Source organism: Kogia breviceps, chromosome 2 (genome assembly GCF_026419965.1).
Source record: "Kogia breviceps isolate mKogBre1 chromosome 2, mKogBre1 haplotype 1, whole genome shotgun sequence".
Lineage (NCBI taxonomy): Eukaryota > Metazoa > Chordata > Mammalia > Artiodactyla > Physeteridae > Kogia > Kogia breviceps.
This window is the reverse complement of record NC_081311.1, coordinates 162,927,716-162,945,346: the sequence shown is the minus strand read 5'-3', so window position 1 is coordinate 162,945,346 and position 17,631 is coordinate 162,927,716. Positions and strand designations below refer to the sequence as shown.

The 17,631-nt window shown below is 36.8% G+C and overlaps 1 protein-coding gene across 1 annotated transcript in view; it reads left to right on the top strand.

Annotated features, from left to right (window-relative positions):
* The window catches only part of DNAH7 (dynein axonemal heavy chain 7), a 230,209-nt gene that overhangs the window by 37,657 nt on the left and 174,921 nt on the right, over positions 1-17,631 (top strand). Inside the window, exons 12-18 of the mRNA XM_067023255.1 lie at positions 263-535; positions 1,351-1,478; positions 3,760-3,838; positions 7,363-7,587; positions 9,690-9,836; positions 11,634-12,319; positions 14,534-14,720. Coding sequence (XP_066879356.1) covers positions 263-535; positions 1,351-1,478; positions 3,760-3,838; positions 7,363-7,587; positions 9,690-9,836; positions 11,634-12,319; positions 14,534-14,720 — 1,725 coding nt within the window. The remainder of the gene's footprint in view (positions 1-262; positions 536-1,350; positions 1,479-3,759; positions 3,839-7,362; positions 7,588-9,689; positions 9,837-11,633; positions 12,320-14,533; positions 14,721-17,631) is intronic.

Sequence of the window (17,631 nt, the reverse complement as noted above, 5' to 3'; positions counted from 1 at the left end):
CAAGTGACTGCTCTTTCCTCCATACAGAAAAACAAAACACTCCTAGGTAGCCTCTAAGAAAAACAAAACATAGAAACCTAGATATTTAAAATACTGCTGTGATTAGACTCTCTACAGATAAAGATTAGAAAATCCAAGGGACCTTGTGAATAAAAGCAAAAGACAATATGGTAAGATGGTCATTTTTACAAAGCTGAATGATACGGTTACCTTAATTGAAAGTATTTTAAATAACTCATATTGTTTTTATTCCTTTGTTTAGGAAAGTAAGTCGAAACCAGCAACCTTGAAGCCTGTAATTCTGAAGGAAGTTGTTGAAACTCACAAAGAAAAGATTAAGGAGGTGGTTATGTGTGAGAGCGTGGCACCGAATGAGCACCTCAGACTCTATGACAAGTATGATTTTTTAATTACCAAAAAAGCTGAGCAAGATGCTGATGCTTTCCTTGCAGAAAATCATAATTATGAGAAAATAATACAAGAAATTCACAGATACCAAAAACTCATAGAAGATATACAGTACACATCTAGAAAGGTAAATGACCCATTTTGTACCACTGTTCTTTGTACCTAGTGATCTTTTCCCAGTTTTATTAGGATGTATTTCTAGACCATACAATGAAAGAATTAGACCATTCATCAACAGAAAACTGTTTGTTGGGCCTTTTTATGTGCCAAGCATTGTGGTAAGCCCTGGCTATGCAGAGGTAAACAAAACGCATAGTTCTTACGCTCATAGAGCTGAAGGTCTACCCTATAGGCCTGACTTTTAAGTAATTTATTTTAACTTGGCTAATTTTTTTAGCCAAGTTAAAATAAATATAAATAAATTTATATTTATAATAAATATATAAAAATATAAATAAATATATATTTTTTTGCTTTGGTGTTTACAAACCCTTTGGAAAATATGGTAATTATACCAAAATGTGGTTACTTCTGTTTAGTAGGAGACTGGTAATTAAACATTTTCTTCTTTTGTTCATTTTTATATTTTCCAAAATTACTCCCATGACCACGCATTACTTTTTTGTACAGAGCAAGTATAACATTTAAATCCCACACTATGTATGTAGCAGTAACTCAATTCTCCAAAGTTTTTATATCAATTATTGTCCTGAAATAGAATTGGCTTCCAAGATACACTGTTCAAGGAGATTCACCCAGAAGATAGTGGTAAAATATAAAAGAGTATTTGCAAAACCCTGCCTGCATCATATTAAAAAAAAAAAAAACCTCAGTTGTATTAGATCACACACAAACAAATCAATATTATGGAAAAAAGGCAAAATTGTGGGAATCATTTATGTCATTTCAAGTTTATTAAACTTTTAATACCTAACATTGCAGACTATTCGTTTAGGAATGTTTGAAATGCACTGTGAGGAATTAATCAGAGCTTTGGTGAAGCGAGCAGATATTATTTGTGGAAAACTTATAGGTAAAATGTTCAGAGACCATCAGGAAGTAAATACAAGGTATTTATTTAAAATTATATTTTTATTTTGGGGGGTGGAGGAATTAAATGGAATCAACTGTCACTCAACTAAAATAATGGATTAGAGCAGTGTCATAAACGATAGAAAAGAAAAGATAAAGCCAAACTTATTTCAACTTGGCTGTAAGTGTTATTTTGTGATTTTGAGTATTTTTTCACCATGAATGTGCCTTCCCAGTGGTCTGAATTAGGGTGGTGTTAAAATGTGTTTGCATTTCTTTTGTACAAGTCAGATGGACATTAGCTAACTTCAGATTTTTAAGTTTGTGTAATCAATCCACAAAGTGAGTTTTCACAGTGGATATACACAATAGTTGTCAAGGATCTCAAATTTGGAACATCCTTTTACTGTAATTACCCTTCAAGGCCATGGTAACACATTACCTTAACTACAAACTCATTTGTTGTCCACTCTGGAGATTTTTAGGAAAACTGACTCATGTTAAGTAAACTTAGAGAATGCTAATGTGTGAAGCAGAATACCTGTTTAAGACAAGAAGTGTAGTTAGTTTTCTAGCACTGGTGATAGTATGGCTCCAGAAACTTCTTTCCTGCTATCAGTTACATGGAATAAAACCCCCAAATAATCAGAATTTTTTATAATTATAGTGTTAGAGAAGAAGCATTAAAAAGATATTTCTTTTAGCCTGAAAGAAGCCTGGAGGGAGCTTCATTTACCTATCATATGTCAGGCACAGCACTAGAGACTTGGACTGAATATGAACAAAATTCCTGAAGGAAGTTACATTGTAGAAGGGGAAATAGGCATCCAGTTCAGTAAATTACAACAGGGTGCCATAAGTTCTGTCCTGAACCACAGAAGAGAACAGTAGAGAAGGAAGTGATTAATTTCCTTTCAGGGTGAGGTTTGGAGGAGAGGGGAAAATCAGGGAAGTCTGCAAAGAGGAAGTGATGTAGGAATTCATTTTGAAGGATGAGTAGGAGTCCACCAGGGGAATGATGTGGGTGAAAGAATTCCAGTTAGAGGAAATAATATGTAGAAGGGAGTGAGGTATGAAAATGGCATGGTGTATTCCAAGAACAAGGAGTGGGTTGTGTTACCCTCACAGATACTGTGAGGGGGGAGGCTGAAGAGGGAGGCACCACGTGGAAAAGGGCTAGGACTCGGCTTATCTGAGAAACAGAACAGTATATTCAGCTTTAAAGTACCTTTTCCTCTAAAAGTACTGGAAGAATAGTGAAAATGTCTTTTACTTACAGCATTGCATGCTGAGTGAAACATTTGCTTTCATTTCATAACTATTTCCCTGCCTCTTAGCTGCCCCCAGAGCTCATGACAGTTCTACTTTTCCCCCCTTTTCTCTTAATTATGCCTCTCACCAGACTCACTGGCTGTATAGAGGATATACCAGGACTATTATAGGAACCACTAGATACAAATGCCCTCAACTCCTTGCCCTTACATGTCTCATCTCACCTCTCCACGAACCCCTCCCTATCTGCCTCTCCACGTTCTCAGAGGTCAGGAGTCTGTCAACCACTCACTGTTCTCGTCTCTACCTATGAGCTCAGCCCCCTTGCCTCCCATCCCTCTGGACCTGGCTCTACTAGTCGTCCCCTCTGTGTCTCATTTTAAGTCTCTCCTTCACTGTGGATTCTGCCTGTGAAATTTACAAACACGGTCAAAACCCTCTTTCGTCCTCCAGCCCTCCCCTTCAACACAACATCATTACCATCCATTCCCTCTCCTTCACCTCACAGCCAATCTTCTTCAAGAAATTTCTGCAGGTGTTATCTGAACTTCCTTAGCTCTCACTACTCTTTTTTTAAAAATCCCATAGTAAGTTCATTGTTTATATTGCCCACAACCTAAATCAGTAGGAAATATTTGCATATTACCAGAAGCTTCTGAGCACACAGGCCCATTTTAACCCTGCCTTCCAAGTAGACCACCTTTTTGTGCCATCTCAACTAAATCTCTGGTAGAGCCCTTAAAACTCTAGGTTGGAAATGATTGTTCATAGTCTTGCTGTCCATACTGGCTTGTGAACTGCTTGAGAACCATTATTGCATCTAACACATTTGTGTACCTCTGTCACTTATTACTGTAGTTGGGAATGTAATAGATGATCATTAAATATGTATTGAATGAATGAGTAAATGAGCACAAATTTGCTTTTAATTAATTAGGTGTCATATAGGTAAGATAATCTGACTGTATTTTTCATGTAATAGAACATTAAAATAGTACTGAGGAATAAAATTTAATTATAGAAGATGGGTTTTGTCTGGTGTTTCAGATTATGTGAGAAATTTGAGAAGATATCTGAAGAAGCTCTTAGCACTCCTCCAGATACAGCAGAACTGATGGAAATGAAGGTATTGTTTATAAGCTCAGTATAGTCATGTGTGTGTAAGTAAATTGTTTTTCTTTTTTTCCCCCAGCTTTTATAAGTATTGACATGATAATACAATAACAAATTGCTCCGAAAGTTAAAGCAGAGGCTTAAAATAGTAAGTTACACACACACACACACACAGAGCTCATGAGTGTGAAGTTTGGTGATTCAGGCTGGACACTCCTCCTAGATGGTTCTTCTGGACTCAATCAGATCAGCTAGTTCTCAGCCGGGTTGACTAGTGTAATTATCTTCAGCAGCTTGACTCTGCTCTACTTGTCTCTCAAACTTCAACAGGCTCACCTGGACATGTTTTCATGGTATGGTAGAGGCACAAAAGCAAGCCCAATTGTACAAATGCTTTTCAAGTTTCTGCTTGTGTCACATTAGCAAATAGCCTCTTGACCAAAATGGCCCCAGAGCCAGTGAGAGGACACTACAAGGGCAGACAGTAGGAGAGGTGAAGTATTGGAGTTATTAATGCAATCGTCTACAAGAATCTTTTTGAGAGCACGTTTAATTGTTACCATGGTAACAGGCATAAACCAGGACTGTCTTGGGCAACCTGAGATATGCAGTCATCCTTCTTTTTTTTTTTTTTTTTTTTTTTGTGGTACGCGGGCCTCTCACTGTTGTGGCCTCTCCTGTTGCGGACACAAAGGCTCAGCGGCCATGGCTCATGGGCCCAGCCGCTCCGCGGCATGTGGGATCTTCCCAGACCAGGGCACGAACCCGTGTCCCCTGCATTGGCAGGCGGATTCTCAACCACTGCGCCACCAGGGAAGCCCCATTCTTCATTTTTTTAATCAACAAATATTTAATCCTTAAATAATATTTTATTTTGTTTTCGATAGGCTTTTATTATATATTAAACATTTCTGTGGTCGTTTGCTGAAAAGTGTTTTGAGCATAGGACTTATGGTACTAAAAATATTAGAGAAGTCTTTCATCATTTTTCTTGTTGCTTCTGTGCTTGAAGTCTACCTGATGGTAATAAAATAATATAAAACACCTGGTTAGTCATCCTTTTATTTTTGTTCCTTTACCATTATAACATTACACTTTTACAGGATCTTCTTTTTCCTTTTCTAGCAATCTGAAGATCCAAAATAGAACCCTTGTGTTCCTAGATTTTAAAACATTTAAGCAAACCCAGCAAAACATGTTAAATCATTCAAAACTTTGTATAGGTAGGAAATTACAAAAGGTGTTCAAATGATTACGTACATTAAATATTCACTTAAAGAAAAATTTGTGAAAATCACTAGAACCAAATTTTACATATCAGCCTCTAAAGGGTTCTATTTCCTTTAAAGTATTTGTACTTGGATTGGGGTTCTTAACATGTGAATTTATGTGTATGTGTGTGTATCAAATACAAACATACCTATGATATCCTTTTTAGAATTTTTTATATTTTACATGAGTTATTATAGAACATCAAGTGATACTTTGATTATGGATGATTTTAAAGGTAGCTGGAGAGTTCCATAGCTGGAAATTCCTTTGAAAAAAATGAATACTGAGTATGAAGAGTGTTATTTATTTACCCTCTTAACCATCACTGGAAATATGTAGGAATTTGGAGTTATTTAGTGTGAATTTCTATTGTTAATAGCAACATTTCACAGAATTAGCAAATAGGATTCATTACCTAATATTTAAAATATTTCTGTATCTTGAAAAAGTTTATTCCTGTGAGGGCATAAACATCTTCTCAGTTTATTCAATACAGACCTCAGTCATTTTTTATCAGTAAGAGGAAATAAAAGTGCAGTTGTTTGACTACATAAAAAGCTGATTAACCAAATTACAAAAATGTATTTTCACTTAGATCACTGTTTGGATTTGCAACAGAAAAACATTTATTCTAATTAGAATGACATATCAATGAAAGATTTTAAGGCAATGTCCTTTTTTTCTTTGTAATTACAAAAGTGAAAATTTAACAATATGTAATTGTACAAAGTAAAACTTCCTCTTTTTCCATAATTCCTTTTTTGGGGGTAATGGTTCTTTCCAAACATATGTATATATATGGCACTAGGGAGAGTGATGAAAAGGGAAAGCCAGAGAGACGTGGTTATTAGAGATTTAAAAGAACATTAAAAGCATTAAGAAAAGAAGCATTTACTTCATAGACAGGGAGGTGTGGGGTATAACAGGGAAGGTAAACACAGGTAGGTACAAGTAATTGCCAGTTTTCTCATTTTTCACTGGGATAGCAGGTTTCTTTCAGAATTTATATTATTAAGATATGTGCATACATTAATGTTTCAAAAGAGGTTTGAGAGAGCTACATGTATATATGTACATACACATGGGCACCTCCATGTGCATGTATACACACACACATACGCACACACCTATATACTCACCCACTCACACACACACAGAGCTTTGTCTTTGCAAAAATTGAATCATTACTCCTGCAAATTATTTTATTCACTTAACAGTATACCTTCTCTGTACTTCTACTAAGTAAATAGGGCTCTTACTTTTTCCAAAATCAATAGCCAATTACTTCAGTACGATTTATTAAATGATCTGTCATTTCACTCCTGATTTGAAGTGCCTCTTTTTCAACACTAAATGTCCATTTGTACTTGGATCTATTTCTAAACTCTGTTCTGTTCCATTCTCTACTCCTGAGCCAGAACAGGAACTGTTTAAATTACTGCATCTATATAGTATATTTTTCTATTTAGCTGGGCTAGTCTCTATTGTTTTCCTTTTTCATGATTATCTTTGCCTACTCTTGAGTACTTTCAGAGACTTTTAAAATTATATCAAATTTAGTTCTGTAAAATGCCATTGCAATTTTGATTGAATTTGCATTGACTTTCTAGACTGCTGGGAGGAGAATTTACATCTTATAATATTATGTTTTAACGTGTGTTTCCATATTTATTTGGTACTTTAAAAATGTCCTTCAATAAAGTACTGTAGTCTTCCTCATAGATTTAGCACATTCCTTGTTAAATTTGTCTACAGTTATATTTTAGTTTTATAACTAAGGAAAGTGTTGCAGCACTGGTGTCTGTTGCAAGTTTGCAGTTTTACATTTGTTATGGTGGTTATTTGACTAACTGTCCCCTCGACTAAACTATAAGCTCTCTGAGGACAAAGCCCAGGTCTGTTTCTGTCACACTGTATTGCCATCACCTGGCACAGTATCAGGCGCATAATAGGTTCCCAAAATGCTCTTCGGAAAGAATAAATGATATCACTCAGCATCTGCTTCTTATATTCCAGAGAACCATAGCATCCTTTGGTTTTCCAGTGCTCTTTGTGTGTTGTTTAGTATTTCTCTTTTTTGCCTCGCTCTGTCAGTAAAGGTTTTCAGGATGGATGAGAAGCAGACTGTGCTGCAGTCCCCTATTTGGAACCAAAAGTCTATACTTCTAACAAGTCTGTACGTATTTATGCAGTGTATTTCTACAGGCTATTTTTTGACATGAGCTGTTCCTTAAAATGCCATCTGTAATTTTTGTTTTCCCTCAGGCTTATATTCAGAAAGTAGAGACAGTTGATATGATTGAACTGGGACGGAGATTGGTGGATTCTAAAAACTGCCTCGCCTTCCTCATTGAGTGTACCAACTTTTCTCCAGCAGACATTAGGCTAAATAATAACGTCTTCCAGTGGTATGGAAGAATGGGTGAAATTTTTGACGAACACAGGAAAATCATTAAGGAGAAAACAGAACAATATCAAGAAGGTCTTAAGGTGGGAATCATGGGTATTTTAAATTATTTTCATTTTCTGGAAATATTTAACTTCTTACATAGCAATGTCAGCTCCTCTATTTCACACATAGTATATCTTAACTCTCTCCTCCCGTAAGTCTTAGTAGAGGATAGGACACATAATGGATGGATGTGGCATCATTTCTTGATTTTTCAAGGGAGAAAACATTTGAATATATTGCCCACAAGTGACCATTAATAAGAATAGTATTTATCTTATACGGTTTATAGTACTGTCTTGAGTTTATTTTTATTAAGGTCAAAGCTCCCTTGGTGAGGTGTGCCTTCACACCTCATAATCACCAGCTTGCCTAAGTACTGTGCCCAGACCCATCACTATAATGTTCCGTAACTTGAACCTCTGGTGTGTGTGTGTCCTGTGTATAAGATGGTGTGTGATTCCCCCCGTCTACCTGTCCAGCCTCACCTCCTACCTCTCCCCACTTCTTGCTCTTGACTCTTCAGTAACCCTGAGCTACTTCTGGTCCCCGTTCTCCTACACCTCTCATCTCTTACCTGCTCTCTCCATTCTCTCTGGAGTGACCTGCCACCTCGCCTGTCTATCTAGCAAAGTCAGCTGACTTTCTGAGAAGCCCTTTCAGTCAGACCTCAGTACTGCTTCTCCTCTGCTCCCATGACACTTTTAACACACCTCCACCGGGCTAATTATCTGGTCATTATGTTATTATTTCCATCTCCCCATTACTCGGTCAGCTCCTTGATGGCAGGGCTGTCTCATTTTTACCTTTTCTCCGTTTATATCTGCTTGGCTAGCACAGTGCCTGACACACAGAAACGCCGTGAGCACTTCATAGCTATCATGTGAATAAATGACACAGTATTTTCAGTCTCATTTTACAGATGAAGAGACTAAGGTTCCCAAGTGAAGGTCAAGAGGCTTGTTTCAAGTCAGCCAGTAGAGCTGTTTGATAGCAAGCCTAGCCTCTTTCTACCTCACTATAGCAAATAAGATTAATTGGCAGCATATGCTGTTTGCAGAATAAATTATAGACTTAAAACAACAAAACCCTTCATTTTAAACTATAAGTCTATATTTAAGTCTATATTTCTGTTTTATGTTTAGGCCATTTCAGAAATTTTAAAAACCTGTAGAAAGCATCATGAGTATTTGATGCTTATGCTACAATATAATAGACCCTTAGGAAATCACTAGGTGGCCCATAATTATCTATACTTCACTGTAATGTATACCATTCTACAAAGTACACATAATGTTAATGAATTTTTCCTCTCATTTTCCTTCCCCCACTGGGCCAGAGCAACAAATTGTCCAGGAAACCAAAAGAGGACAGAAATCAACCTAGATAATCTATAAAATATAAAATCTATTTTTGAATAACCTAGATTTGACTTCTGAATATTTTATTCAGAGCTGTTTTTTTAAGAGCCATTTAATTTGGAATGCCTTACCAATGACAATTTTGTAAGAAGCCTTTCTCATTAAAAAAAACAAAACACACCTGTTTCATATTGGAAGGGTTTAGTTTTTCGGCTTTTAAATCTGGATTTATTTATTTTATTTCCTGTGAAGAGAGCCCATGGGACAAGAAAAATAACTTTGGAATACTTTGTTTTAGCATTGCTAATTGAAGAGATACCTGAATATCAGAACACAATTAAAGAAATTCAGTTTTTTCCAGTTGTTGGTAAAAATGCTACTTTTACAGGACTTAAAAAATTGGAGTTAACTTTTAGCCTCATACTTGATTATTGTGAGATTTTTTTCCAGTGCTTGTATTTCATTAGCATACTAAAGAAATACCATTGTTTAGCACACTTATTCATTTTATTAGAACTTCTTACCTTGATAATACAAGGGTAAACTTTCTCTAATTTGTGAATTATAGGAATCTTAATCCATTAATCTTAAATCCTAACTTTTAAAAATTCTGTATATTTTAGATCCCAGTCATCTTCAAGATCATCCCTTTCTTCATATTTTGCCAGTGACAGAATATAATAATAATAATTCTGATAATCCTTGTAAATTCTAAAATTTTCTCTTGATGCCTAGGGGTTTTTACTCTTAAAAATAGTAACGAAAATAATTGTTTTTATTAGTTACGGTGTGAACGGTTTGTGGAGGAATTGGAGAGTTATGCTAAACAGTCAGAAGAATTCTACTCATTTGGAGATCTTCAGGATATACAGCGGTACCTGAAAAAGGCTCAGACACTGAATGGAAAGTTGGATTTAGCAGCAGACAAGGTATAATTTAAAAATTCTTAATAGGATGAAATAGTTCAACAGAATGAGCATTTGAATTTGTATTGGGTATTCACCTTTAAGAAATGGATTCAAATAAAAGAGTTTAACTACATTTAATTAGAGGTTAATATGAATGGCACAAATAGGTTTTATAGACATGCTTCAAGGAGGGAGCAGCATTGCTGTTTTCTATTGGTAGTAATAACATTTCAGTGGCTTTCATCTTGTATTTTAAAGATAGAGTTATATCTCTATCTGCTTTTTAATCTTGATCATTTACGTTATGTGATAACACCTGGTTACTGTTTAGATTTCCCACCTCCATGGAAGCCAGCTTGGATTTGGTGGCTGTGTTTTTAAATTACGTCCATTATTTTCTCCCATCAAGCTACTTTGTTCCCAATACCGCTATTTCAGAAGTCAGTGGTCTCATTAGAAGCAGCTGGGTGGGAAAAAGCAGTACTCTTTGCCATGTTAGAAGTTTGAAATTTTTAAATGCGTTTTTTATAAAAAGGGGAAATATGAAAACAGACCATATTATGATGCTCTACCATTTTTTATATATTAAGATTTTAATATCTTAGTTCAGGTAATTAAATAGTTTATAATAATCTCAGATATGTAAATATATGTTGAGACAAGAGAAATTGTAGATTTTTTTAAACTGATGCCACTGAAATTTTAAGTAATCTGCATAATTTACATATCTCACTCTTTTCAATTCTATAGATTTCTCATCTACATCTCCCATATCCTCACAACTTCACTACTAATCTAAGAGGAAATTAATGCTTTCTTTGTGTCTCTTATCCTACTTACCTTCAAGACCCAGCCCTGGTTGTAGCTTCTCTAGCATCTGTGATTGAGCTATTTCAGCAGGCTCTCTTGTCTCTGAGTGATAGTATTTTTAAAAGTATACCATTCATTTTATATTAAATGGCTACTGCTCTAACACATCTCTTCTGTTGCCTTATATTATTAAATAATTGGTATCTAACTCCTCATCTGGATTACTAACTCTTGGAATTGGTACTTTGCAATATACTTTTTTCTGTTTTTCCAAAGTATCTAACACAGTGCTGTGTTTATTAAAAGTAATTAAGTTCTTGGGACTTCCTTGGTGGCACAGTGCTTAAGAATCTGCCTGCCAGTGCAGGGGACAAGGGTTCGAGCCCTGGTCTGGAAAGATCCCACATACCGTGGAGCAGCTAAGCCCGTGGGCCACAACTACTGAGCCTGCGGCTCTAGAACCTGTGGGCCACAGCTACTGAGCTGCGTGCCACAACTACTGAAACCCACGCACCTAGAGCCCGTGCTCTGCAACAAACAGAAGCCACTGCAATGAGAAGCCCGCGCACCGCAACGAAGAGTAGCCCCCGCTCACCACAACTAGAGAAAGCCTGAGTGCAGCAACAAAGACCCAACGCAGCCAAAAATAAATAAATAAATGAATTTTTAAAAAAGTAATTAAGTTCTTGTGAGTTAATAAATGAAGCTATATCCTCAGTATATCTGGATGGGCAGACTTTTTATATATATAAATTTACTATTTTAACTAACTTAACCAGTCATTTTTCTCTGGAAACTATAATAAAAAAGAAATAAGAACAACAAAAATAAAATAAAGCAAATAGGAAAAAAGAGATTACTGCTCGGTTTTTCTAGTTATGGCCTAATTTAGCTTTAGGGTTTAATGAGAGGGTTTTTTGGTCACATTTGATATAAATATTTTTTAAAACTTTATTTTGAAAATGTCATTCGCTTTCAGAATAACATATTTAATACTTGTCCTTCCAGATTGAGCAGCTGAATGCTGAGGAGGAGGCGTTTGGTTGGCTACCATCAATATATCCTCAACGTAAAAAAATCCAAGATGGTTTGAACCCTTATCTTCGTCTCTATGAAACTGGTGTAGAATTTAGCACCAAATACAGGGCATGGACAGAAGGGCCATATCACAAGGTGAATCCAGACCAAGTAGAAACAGACGTTGGAAATTACTGGAGAGGACTATATAAGCTGGAGAAAACCTTCCACGATTCTCCAAATGCATTGACAATGACAAAAGAAGTAAGAGCAAAGGTGGAAGATTTCAAGCAGCACATTCCTCTCATTCAAGTGATTTGTAATCCTGGTTTGCGCCCCAGGCACTGGGAGGCCATGTCCAGCATTGTTGGTTACCCCCTGCAGCCAGCAGATGATTCCACTGTCCTCTCTTTTTTAGATATGAATCTGGAACCGTATTTAGATAGTTTTGAAGGTATTAGTGAAGCAGCTAGCAAAGAATATTCTCTCGAAAAGGCCATGGAGAAGATGATTAATGAATGGGATGCAGTGGAATTTGTCATTCTTCCTTATAGAGAAACTGGGACATTTATTTTGTCATCAGTTGATGAAATTCAGATGTTGTTGGACGACCACATTATTAAGACACAAACTATGCGAGGATCTCCTTTTATTAAGCCCTATGAAAAACAAGTAAGGTAAAGTGTTATTTATATGACAGTGTTTATGCTATGTTGCCAAAAGTATCACTCATGTGTAATATACAGTTCTTCTTAAAAATTGATTCTGGGGCTTCCCTGGTGGCGCAGTGGTTGAGAGTCCGCCTGCCGATGCAGGAGACACGGGTTCGTGCCCTGGTCCGGGAAGATCCCACATGCCGCGGAGCAACTAAGCCCGTGAGCCATGGCCGCTAGGCCTGCGCGTCCGGAGCCTGTGCTCCGCAACGGGAGAGGCCACAACAGTGAGAGGCCCGCATACCACAAAAAAAAAAAAAAAAAAAAAAAAAAAAAAAAAAAATTGATTCTGTACTTTATACTTAATATGTTAAATAGTATATTGTAAGGAATGATAACCTTTTTGCTTTTGGAAGAGTCCTGATCCTCTTGCTATCATGTATATTCATAACAAAGGTAGTAGACAGTCAGCCTCCAGATATTCATTTTTCTTGCCCGCAGTCTGATCTTATACATTTGACTCTCAAAAATAGGCTCATGCCTATGAACATAGTGTATAGAACATATAAACTGTGAAACTGAAGATGATAATGTAATTTTCCAAATATACTAATTAGTGTGTTGTCGATGATTCCTCAAAGTCTGTTGTAATTTCCAGTCATGTGCATAAAGGATGGCTAGATAAGTGCAAAAGCATGAAACGATGATTCTCGTCTGGAAATTTGAGCATCTGACACAGCCAACTAAATCTGACCCTATCCTGTCAGTTTTTAAATTTTTTTGTGATCTCTTTTAAGCAGCTTATATATTTTATCTTAAAGAAGAGTAAATGCAAATCAGACTACCAACTTCAGTGTGACTTTGCATGGTGAGGGAAAGCTACCTGCTTGGTGATATCAGCCTCTGGTTATTGACATACTATCCTCAACCTGAGCTTGCTCAGCTGTTGGCGTTGGCTCAGCGTTTGATTGCTGTGCCTCCTGCCCAGCTTGCTCCAATGCGCTCATCAAGAGTAATTTTTGAACTTCTCTGAAAGTGGTATATCTAGATTCTATTTTTAAGGACTATTCATGAGATCATTAGCTAGTGAGAAATTTTCTGCATTAGTCAGGGATTAGATGGAGAAAGAGGGAAGAACACCAGGAGGAAGTAGAGGCATTCATTTCCCTGGGTGAAAGACACATTTATTGGTGAACGTTGAAAGGAAGGTATTTTAGAAAGACATTTTTAAAACGCCTGGCGACTTTTTGAACTCCCGTGTATGTTTCTTGGTTTTAACAATCTAAAATTATAAATGATGAGTAATGTGTGAATCTACACATAAAGCCATCCCGTCTCTAAGTTTTGTTGCCATTAACCAATCATTCTTCTTTATGGCTATGTTATCTCTTATAGTGTAGTTGTTACAGCTGTCTGGGTTCAAATCTGGCTCTATTGTTTATCAGCTGAGTGAGCTTGAACCTGGTACTTACCTCTGTGTACCTTAGTCTCCCTATAGGTAAAAAGATAACAACACTCTGGACCCTGTCTCCTAGGGTTGTTGTGAGGATAGAGCAAATACATGCGAAGACCATAGAACTGTGCTTGTAAAATTGTCAGTTTATGCTGTAATTATAATATTTATTCTTGAGGAAGTCAAGTTGTTTTTGTTCTCCATATTTAGAAATAAACTGATAACTCATTGTAAATTCAAAAATGCTTCCTTCTCACGAATGCCACACTAGTATATTTAAGATTATGTAGATTTTTTCTTTAAATGCCAGTTATATCTTATGAACTGAAATATTTTATTCTGGAAATTAAAGCCTTTATGGCCCCCAATTTTTTAAAAACTGAAAAAATAAGAATGTTAAAGGAAATAAATCTTGGATGTAATTACCTTTCCTAAGAAGCTCCGAGTGCCCTTGATTGAGAATACCATTAGTATCTCTAAAGTCTCATTTCTCAGTTTGTACGCTTTGTCCATAGAATTGGATTGCAGAAAGGTTTACTGATATACAGAAACCAACCCATTTGTAGATAGGTACATCTAACGTGTATATTTATCTGTATTAGCATAAATGTTGATGCTGTTATTTAGAGACAGATTTTGTAGAACAAAGCTAGTAGATAGAAGAATGGAAATTGGAATAACACAATTGCATATAAGATTGACAGCCTAGTCATGGTTTTGAGTTTTATCATCTGAAACATTGTTTGGTTTGCTGTTGATAAGAGCCACTGTGTTTTGCTTCTCAGGGAATGGGAGGGCAAACTCCTGCTGCTTCAGGAGATTCTGGATGAATGGCTCAAGGTCCAAGCCACGTGGCTGTATTTGGAGCCCATTTTTAGTTCTCCGGACATTATGTCTCAAATGCCTGAGGAAGGCAGACGATTTACAACCGTGGATAAAACGTGGAGAGATATAATGAAAAGTGTAGTGCAGGTAGGTAAAAAATCTCTGAGAATGTGATTGTTTTGTTGAAGTGACATGATTTTTGTTTTCAAAACAGTCTAAATAAGCCATTGTCTTTTTCCCACATAGGCTCCTTTTCAGATATTATTTTAGAATCTCAGGAGCAAGAAACATCAAAAGGGAAATAGGTATTTTGTCCTGATTACTTATTGAGGTCAAAATTGAATTTGCATTACTTAATGTTAGTTGTTCTAGCAGTGGTTCTCACTGGACACTCTGGTAAGAAGACTGTACTCAGTACGCACTGTCCTGTCTATTCTCTGGCCCCTGTGTTACTGGCTGCACCACCACTGAAATGTGCTGTGGTGGGAAAAGGTCAGCATGCCAACGGTTCAATCAACAAGTTTCTCTGTACGGACCAAAAAAAAAAAAAGCTGCAACGGTAAATATACTTAAAGAGCCCAAGAAATACAAACAAAAAATGCAATCTACCAATCAATCACCATACAAATACAGTGGAGAACTTAGAATTTAAGTTAAGGAGGGAATTTAATAAAAACCAGTAACACCGAAAAAGGTATGGTGTTTGTTCAGTTCAAAAGACATTTATTTATTTACTGCCTGTGAAGCGTGGTTTGTGTGTTAGTGGAAGTTAAGATTAAAATACAAGGAATATTAGCTATTAAATTATATCATTAAATGAATGTAAACTTCTCTATTGACGTTTTGATCAAGTACAATATTGTAAGATAGGGAGAGTATTATCTTAAAGTTTTTCTACCCTAAAATGGAAATATGCATATTTTTATTATTTAAACTTTGAAAATTGTGACTCCAATCCTAAATACTGATGATACTGTGTCAGTGTCAACTATATGATTTTATAGGAAAATATTCCATAAGATGGACATGGGTCTGTTTATTTAATAAGTTTACTTCATTTTATGTAATGATACTTGAAACAAAGCTTCTGTATAAACCAAACTTTTGTAGAATTAATCACACTGGAATTCCATATCTAAAGGACCTACTGGTGAGTCACTTTGTAACACATTTACTCATTCCTAATTAATTTGTTTTATAAATTTAACCTTTCCTATATTGTTTCCTTACAACAGGGCAAAACCCTTAAAACATGTATACATTTTTGTTTGGAAGGGGATGAAGTAGAATTTTTTTTGTTGCCCCAAAAAGAAAAAAAGTAGTTGCTTGTATTCTCCTAGTTAATATAATTTTAAAAGTTAAAAAAATTCTCTTTTTGACATTTGATCAAGATACTCTTCAAAACTCATATTGCTAGGGAAATTTTATAGATAGTTCAATGCCTAGGAAAGGGGAAGTTATGCTGAGTCTAGTAAATAAAGGAGAAAGGTTTTCAGTTCTATAAAACCAAATTAAAAACATATTAACAGAAAAGCATCACTTACTCTCATTCCCAAATAAGCAGTTTTCTTTGGATGACCCTTCATTTACTTTTGCTTTAAGACTTGATTGTCTTCTTCAACTGGCTTTACATTTTCTTTTTCTCAATATGTTAGTATTCAGGACAGCTTTTGTCCATATTCTCCAGAGCTTTGAAAAGAAACATAAATCCATATTCTCTCAGGAAGGCTAATGAGGATGATCTGTATAGTAGAAGCCACTGGATTAAACGCTTGTTACAAAAAGCCATCACTTTCAGTATTAAGGGTTTCTAATAAATGGTCTTTTAGAACTATGCCAAGAGAAAAGGCTCAGAGGTTAAAAACAGAATGTAAATGATGCTGTTAATATAAATGGCTTGACTGAGGTTATCTTGGTTCCTTAAGGTATAAGCATGAAATAGTTGTATGTTTTTTTTTTTTTTTTTTTTTTTTTTTTTTGTGATACGCGGGCCTCTCACTGTTGTGGCCTCTCCCATTGCGGAGCACAGGCTCCGGACGCGCAGGCTCAGCGGCCATGGCTCACGGGCCCAGCCGCTCCGCGGCATGTGGGATCTTCCCAGACCGGGGCACGAACCCGTATCCCCTGCATCGGCAGGCGGGCTCTCAACCACTGCGCCACCAGGGAAGCCCTAGTTGTATGTTTTGATACCTGCTCCTAACTATGCTTGGCCAAAGGCTGCTTCTCACTGAAGAAAGCTCCCTTACTGACCTTTCAGTGTAATTCCAGAATTTTCCAGTCACTTTTGGTTATTAAGATAGTTTTGCCTATGAAGACTGAACTGTACCTGTTTGAAAACCTCAATCTCTTGTTCTACTTAGAACTCTTCTCCTACCCGTAGTCAGGTAACCCTGAGGCTCTGGTGGGGTGGGGACTGCACTCTCCCACACTGCTTCTCTCTTTCCTGGTCTTATCCCTTGGTATTGGGACAGGGAGAAGGTAGGGAGGAGGTGAAGAGAAAAAGGGAAGGAGAGGGAGAAAGTAGAAAGAGGAAGAGAGAGAGAAAAAGAGGGAGAGGGAGAGAAAATGTACGGATGTAACTGATCCAGCCAAATTGGCTATTCTTTTCTTTGGTGGTCATAAGGTGGACGGCCTCCTGTCTCTGGTACCTGCACTGTGCCTTTACTGTTGATCATCACAACTAGTCTAGCTCTTTGACCAGTTGTGGAGAGGTGAAGTGCACAGATTAACTCAGTGTGGACAGGTGAAGACCCCAACAAGCTCTGGCTGCTGAGGGATGCTATCTCGAGCATCTCCCCTAGGTTTGGTCATCCTCTGCCAGACTTGACTCCACCTTCCAGCTGATCTACCAGTGATGGCTTTTGCCACATTCCTCTCATACGCATGTCTTTGGCCCCATATATTCTAGTAGTATTTCACAGATCTGTAGCCCTTAATTTCACCTGGGGTCTGTAGCACCTGGGACCCATCTTCTGTACTTCGTGGTAACCTTGAGCACATGGTCCTTGCCCTTCCTTCACCAGGTCGTCCCACCATACCACCTTCTCCCAGAGTTCTT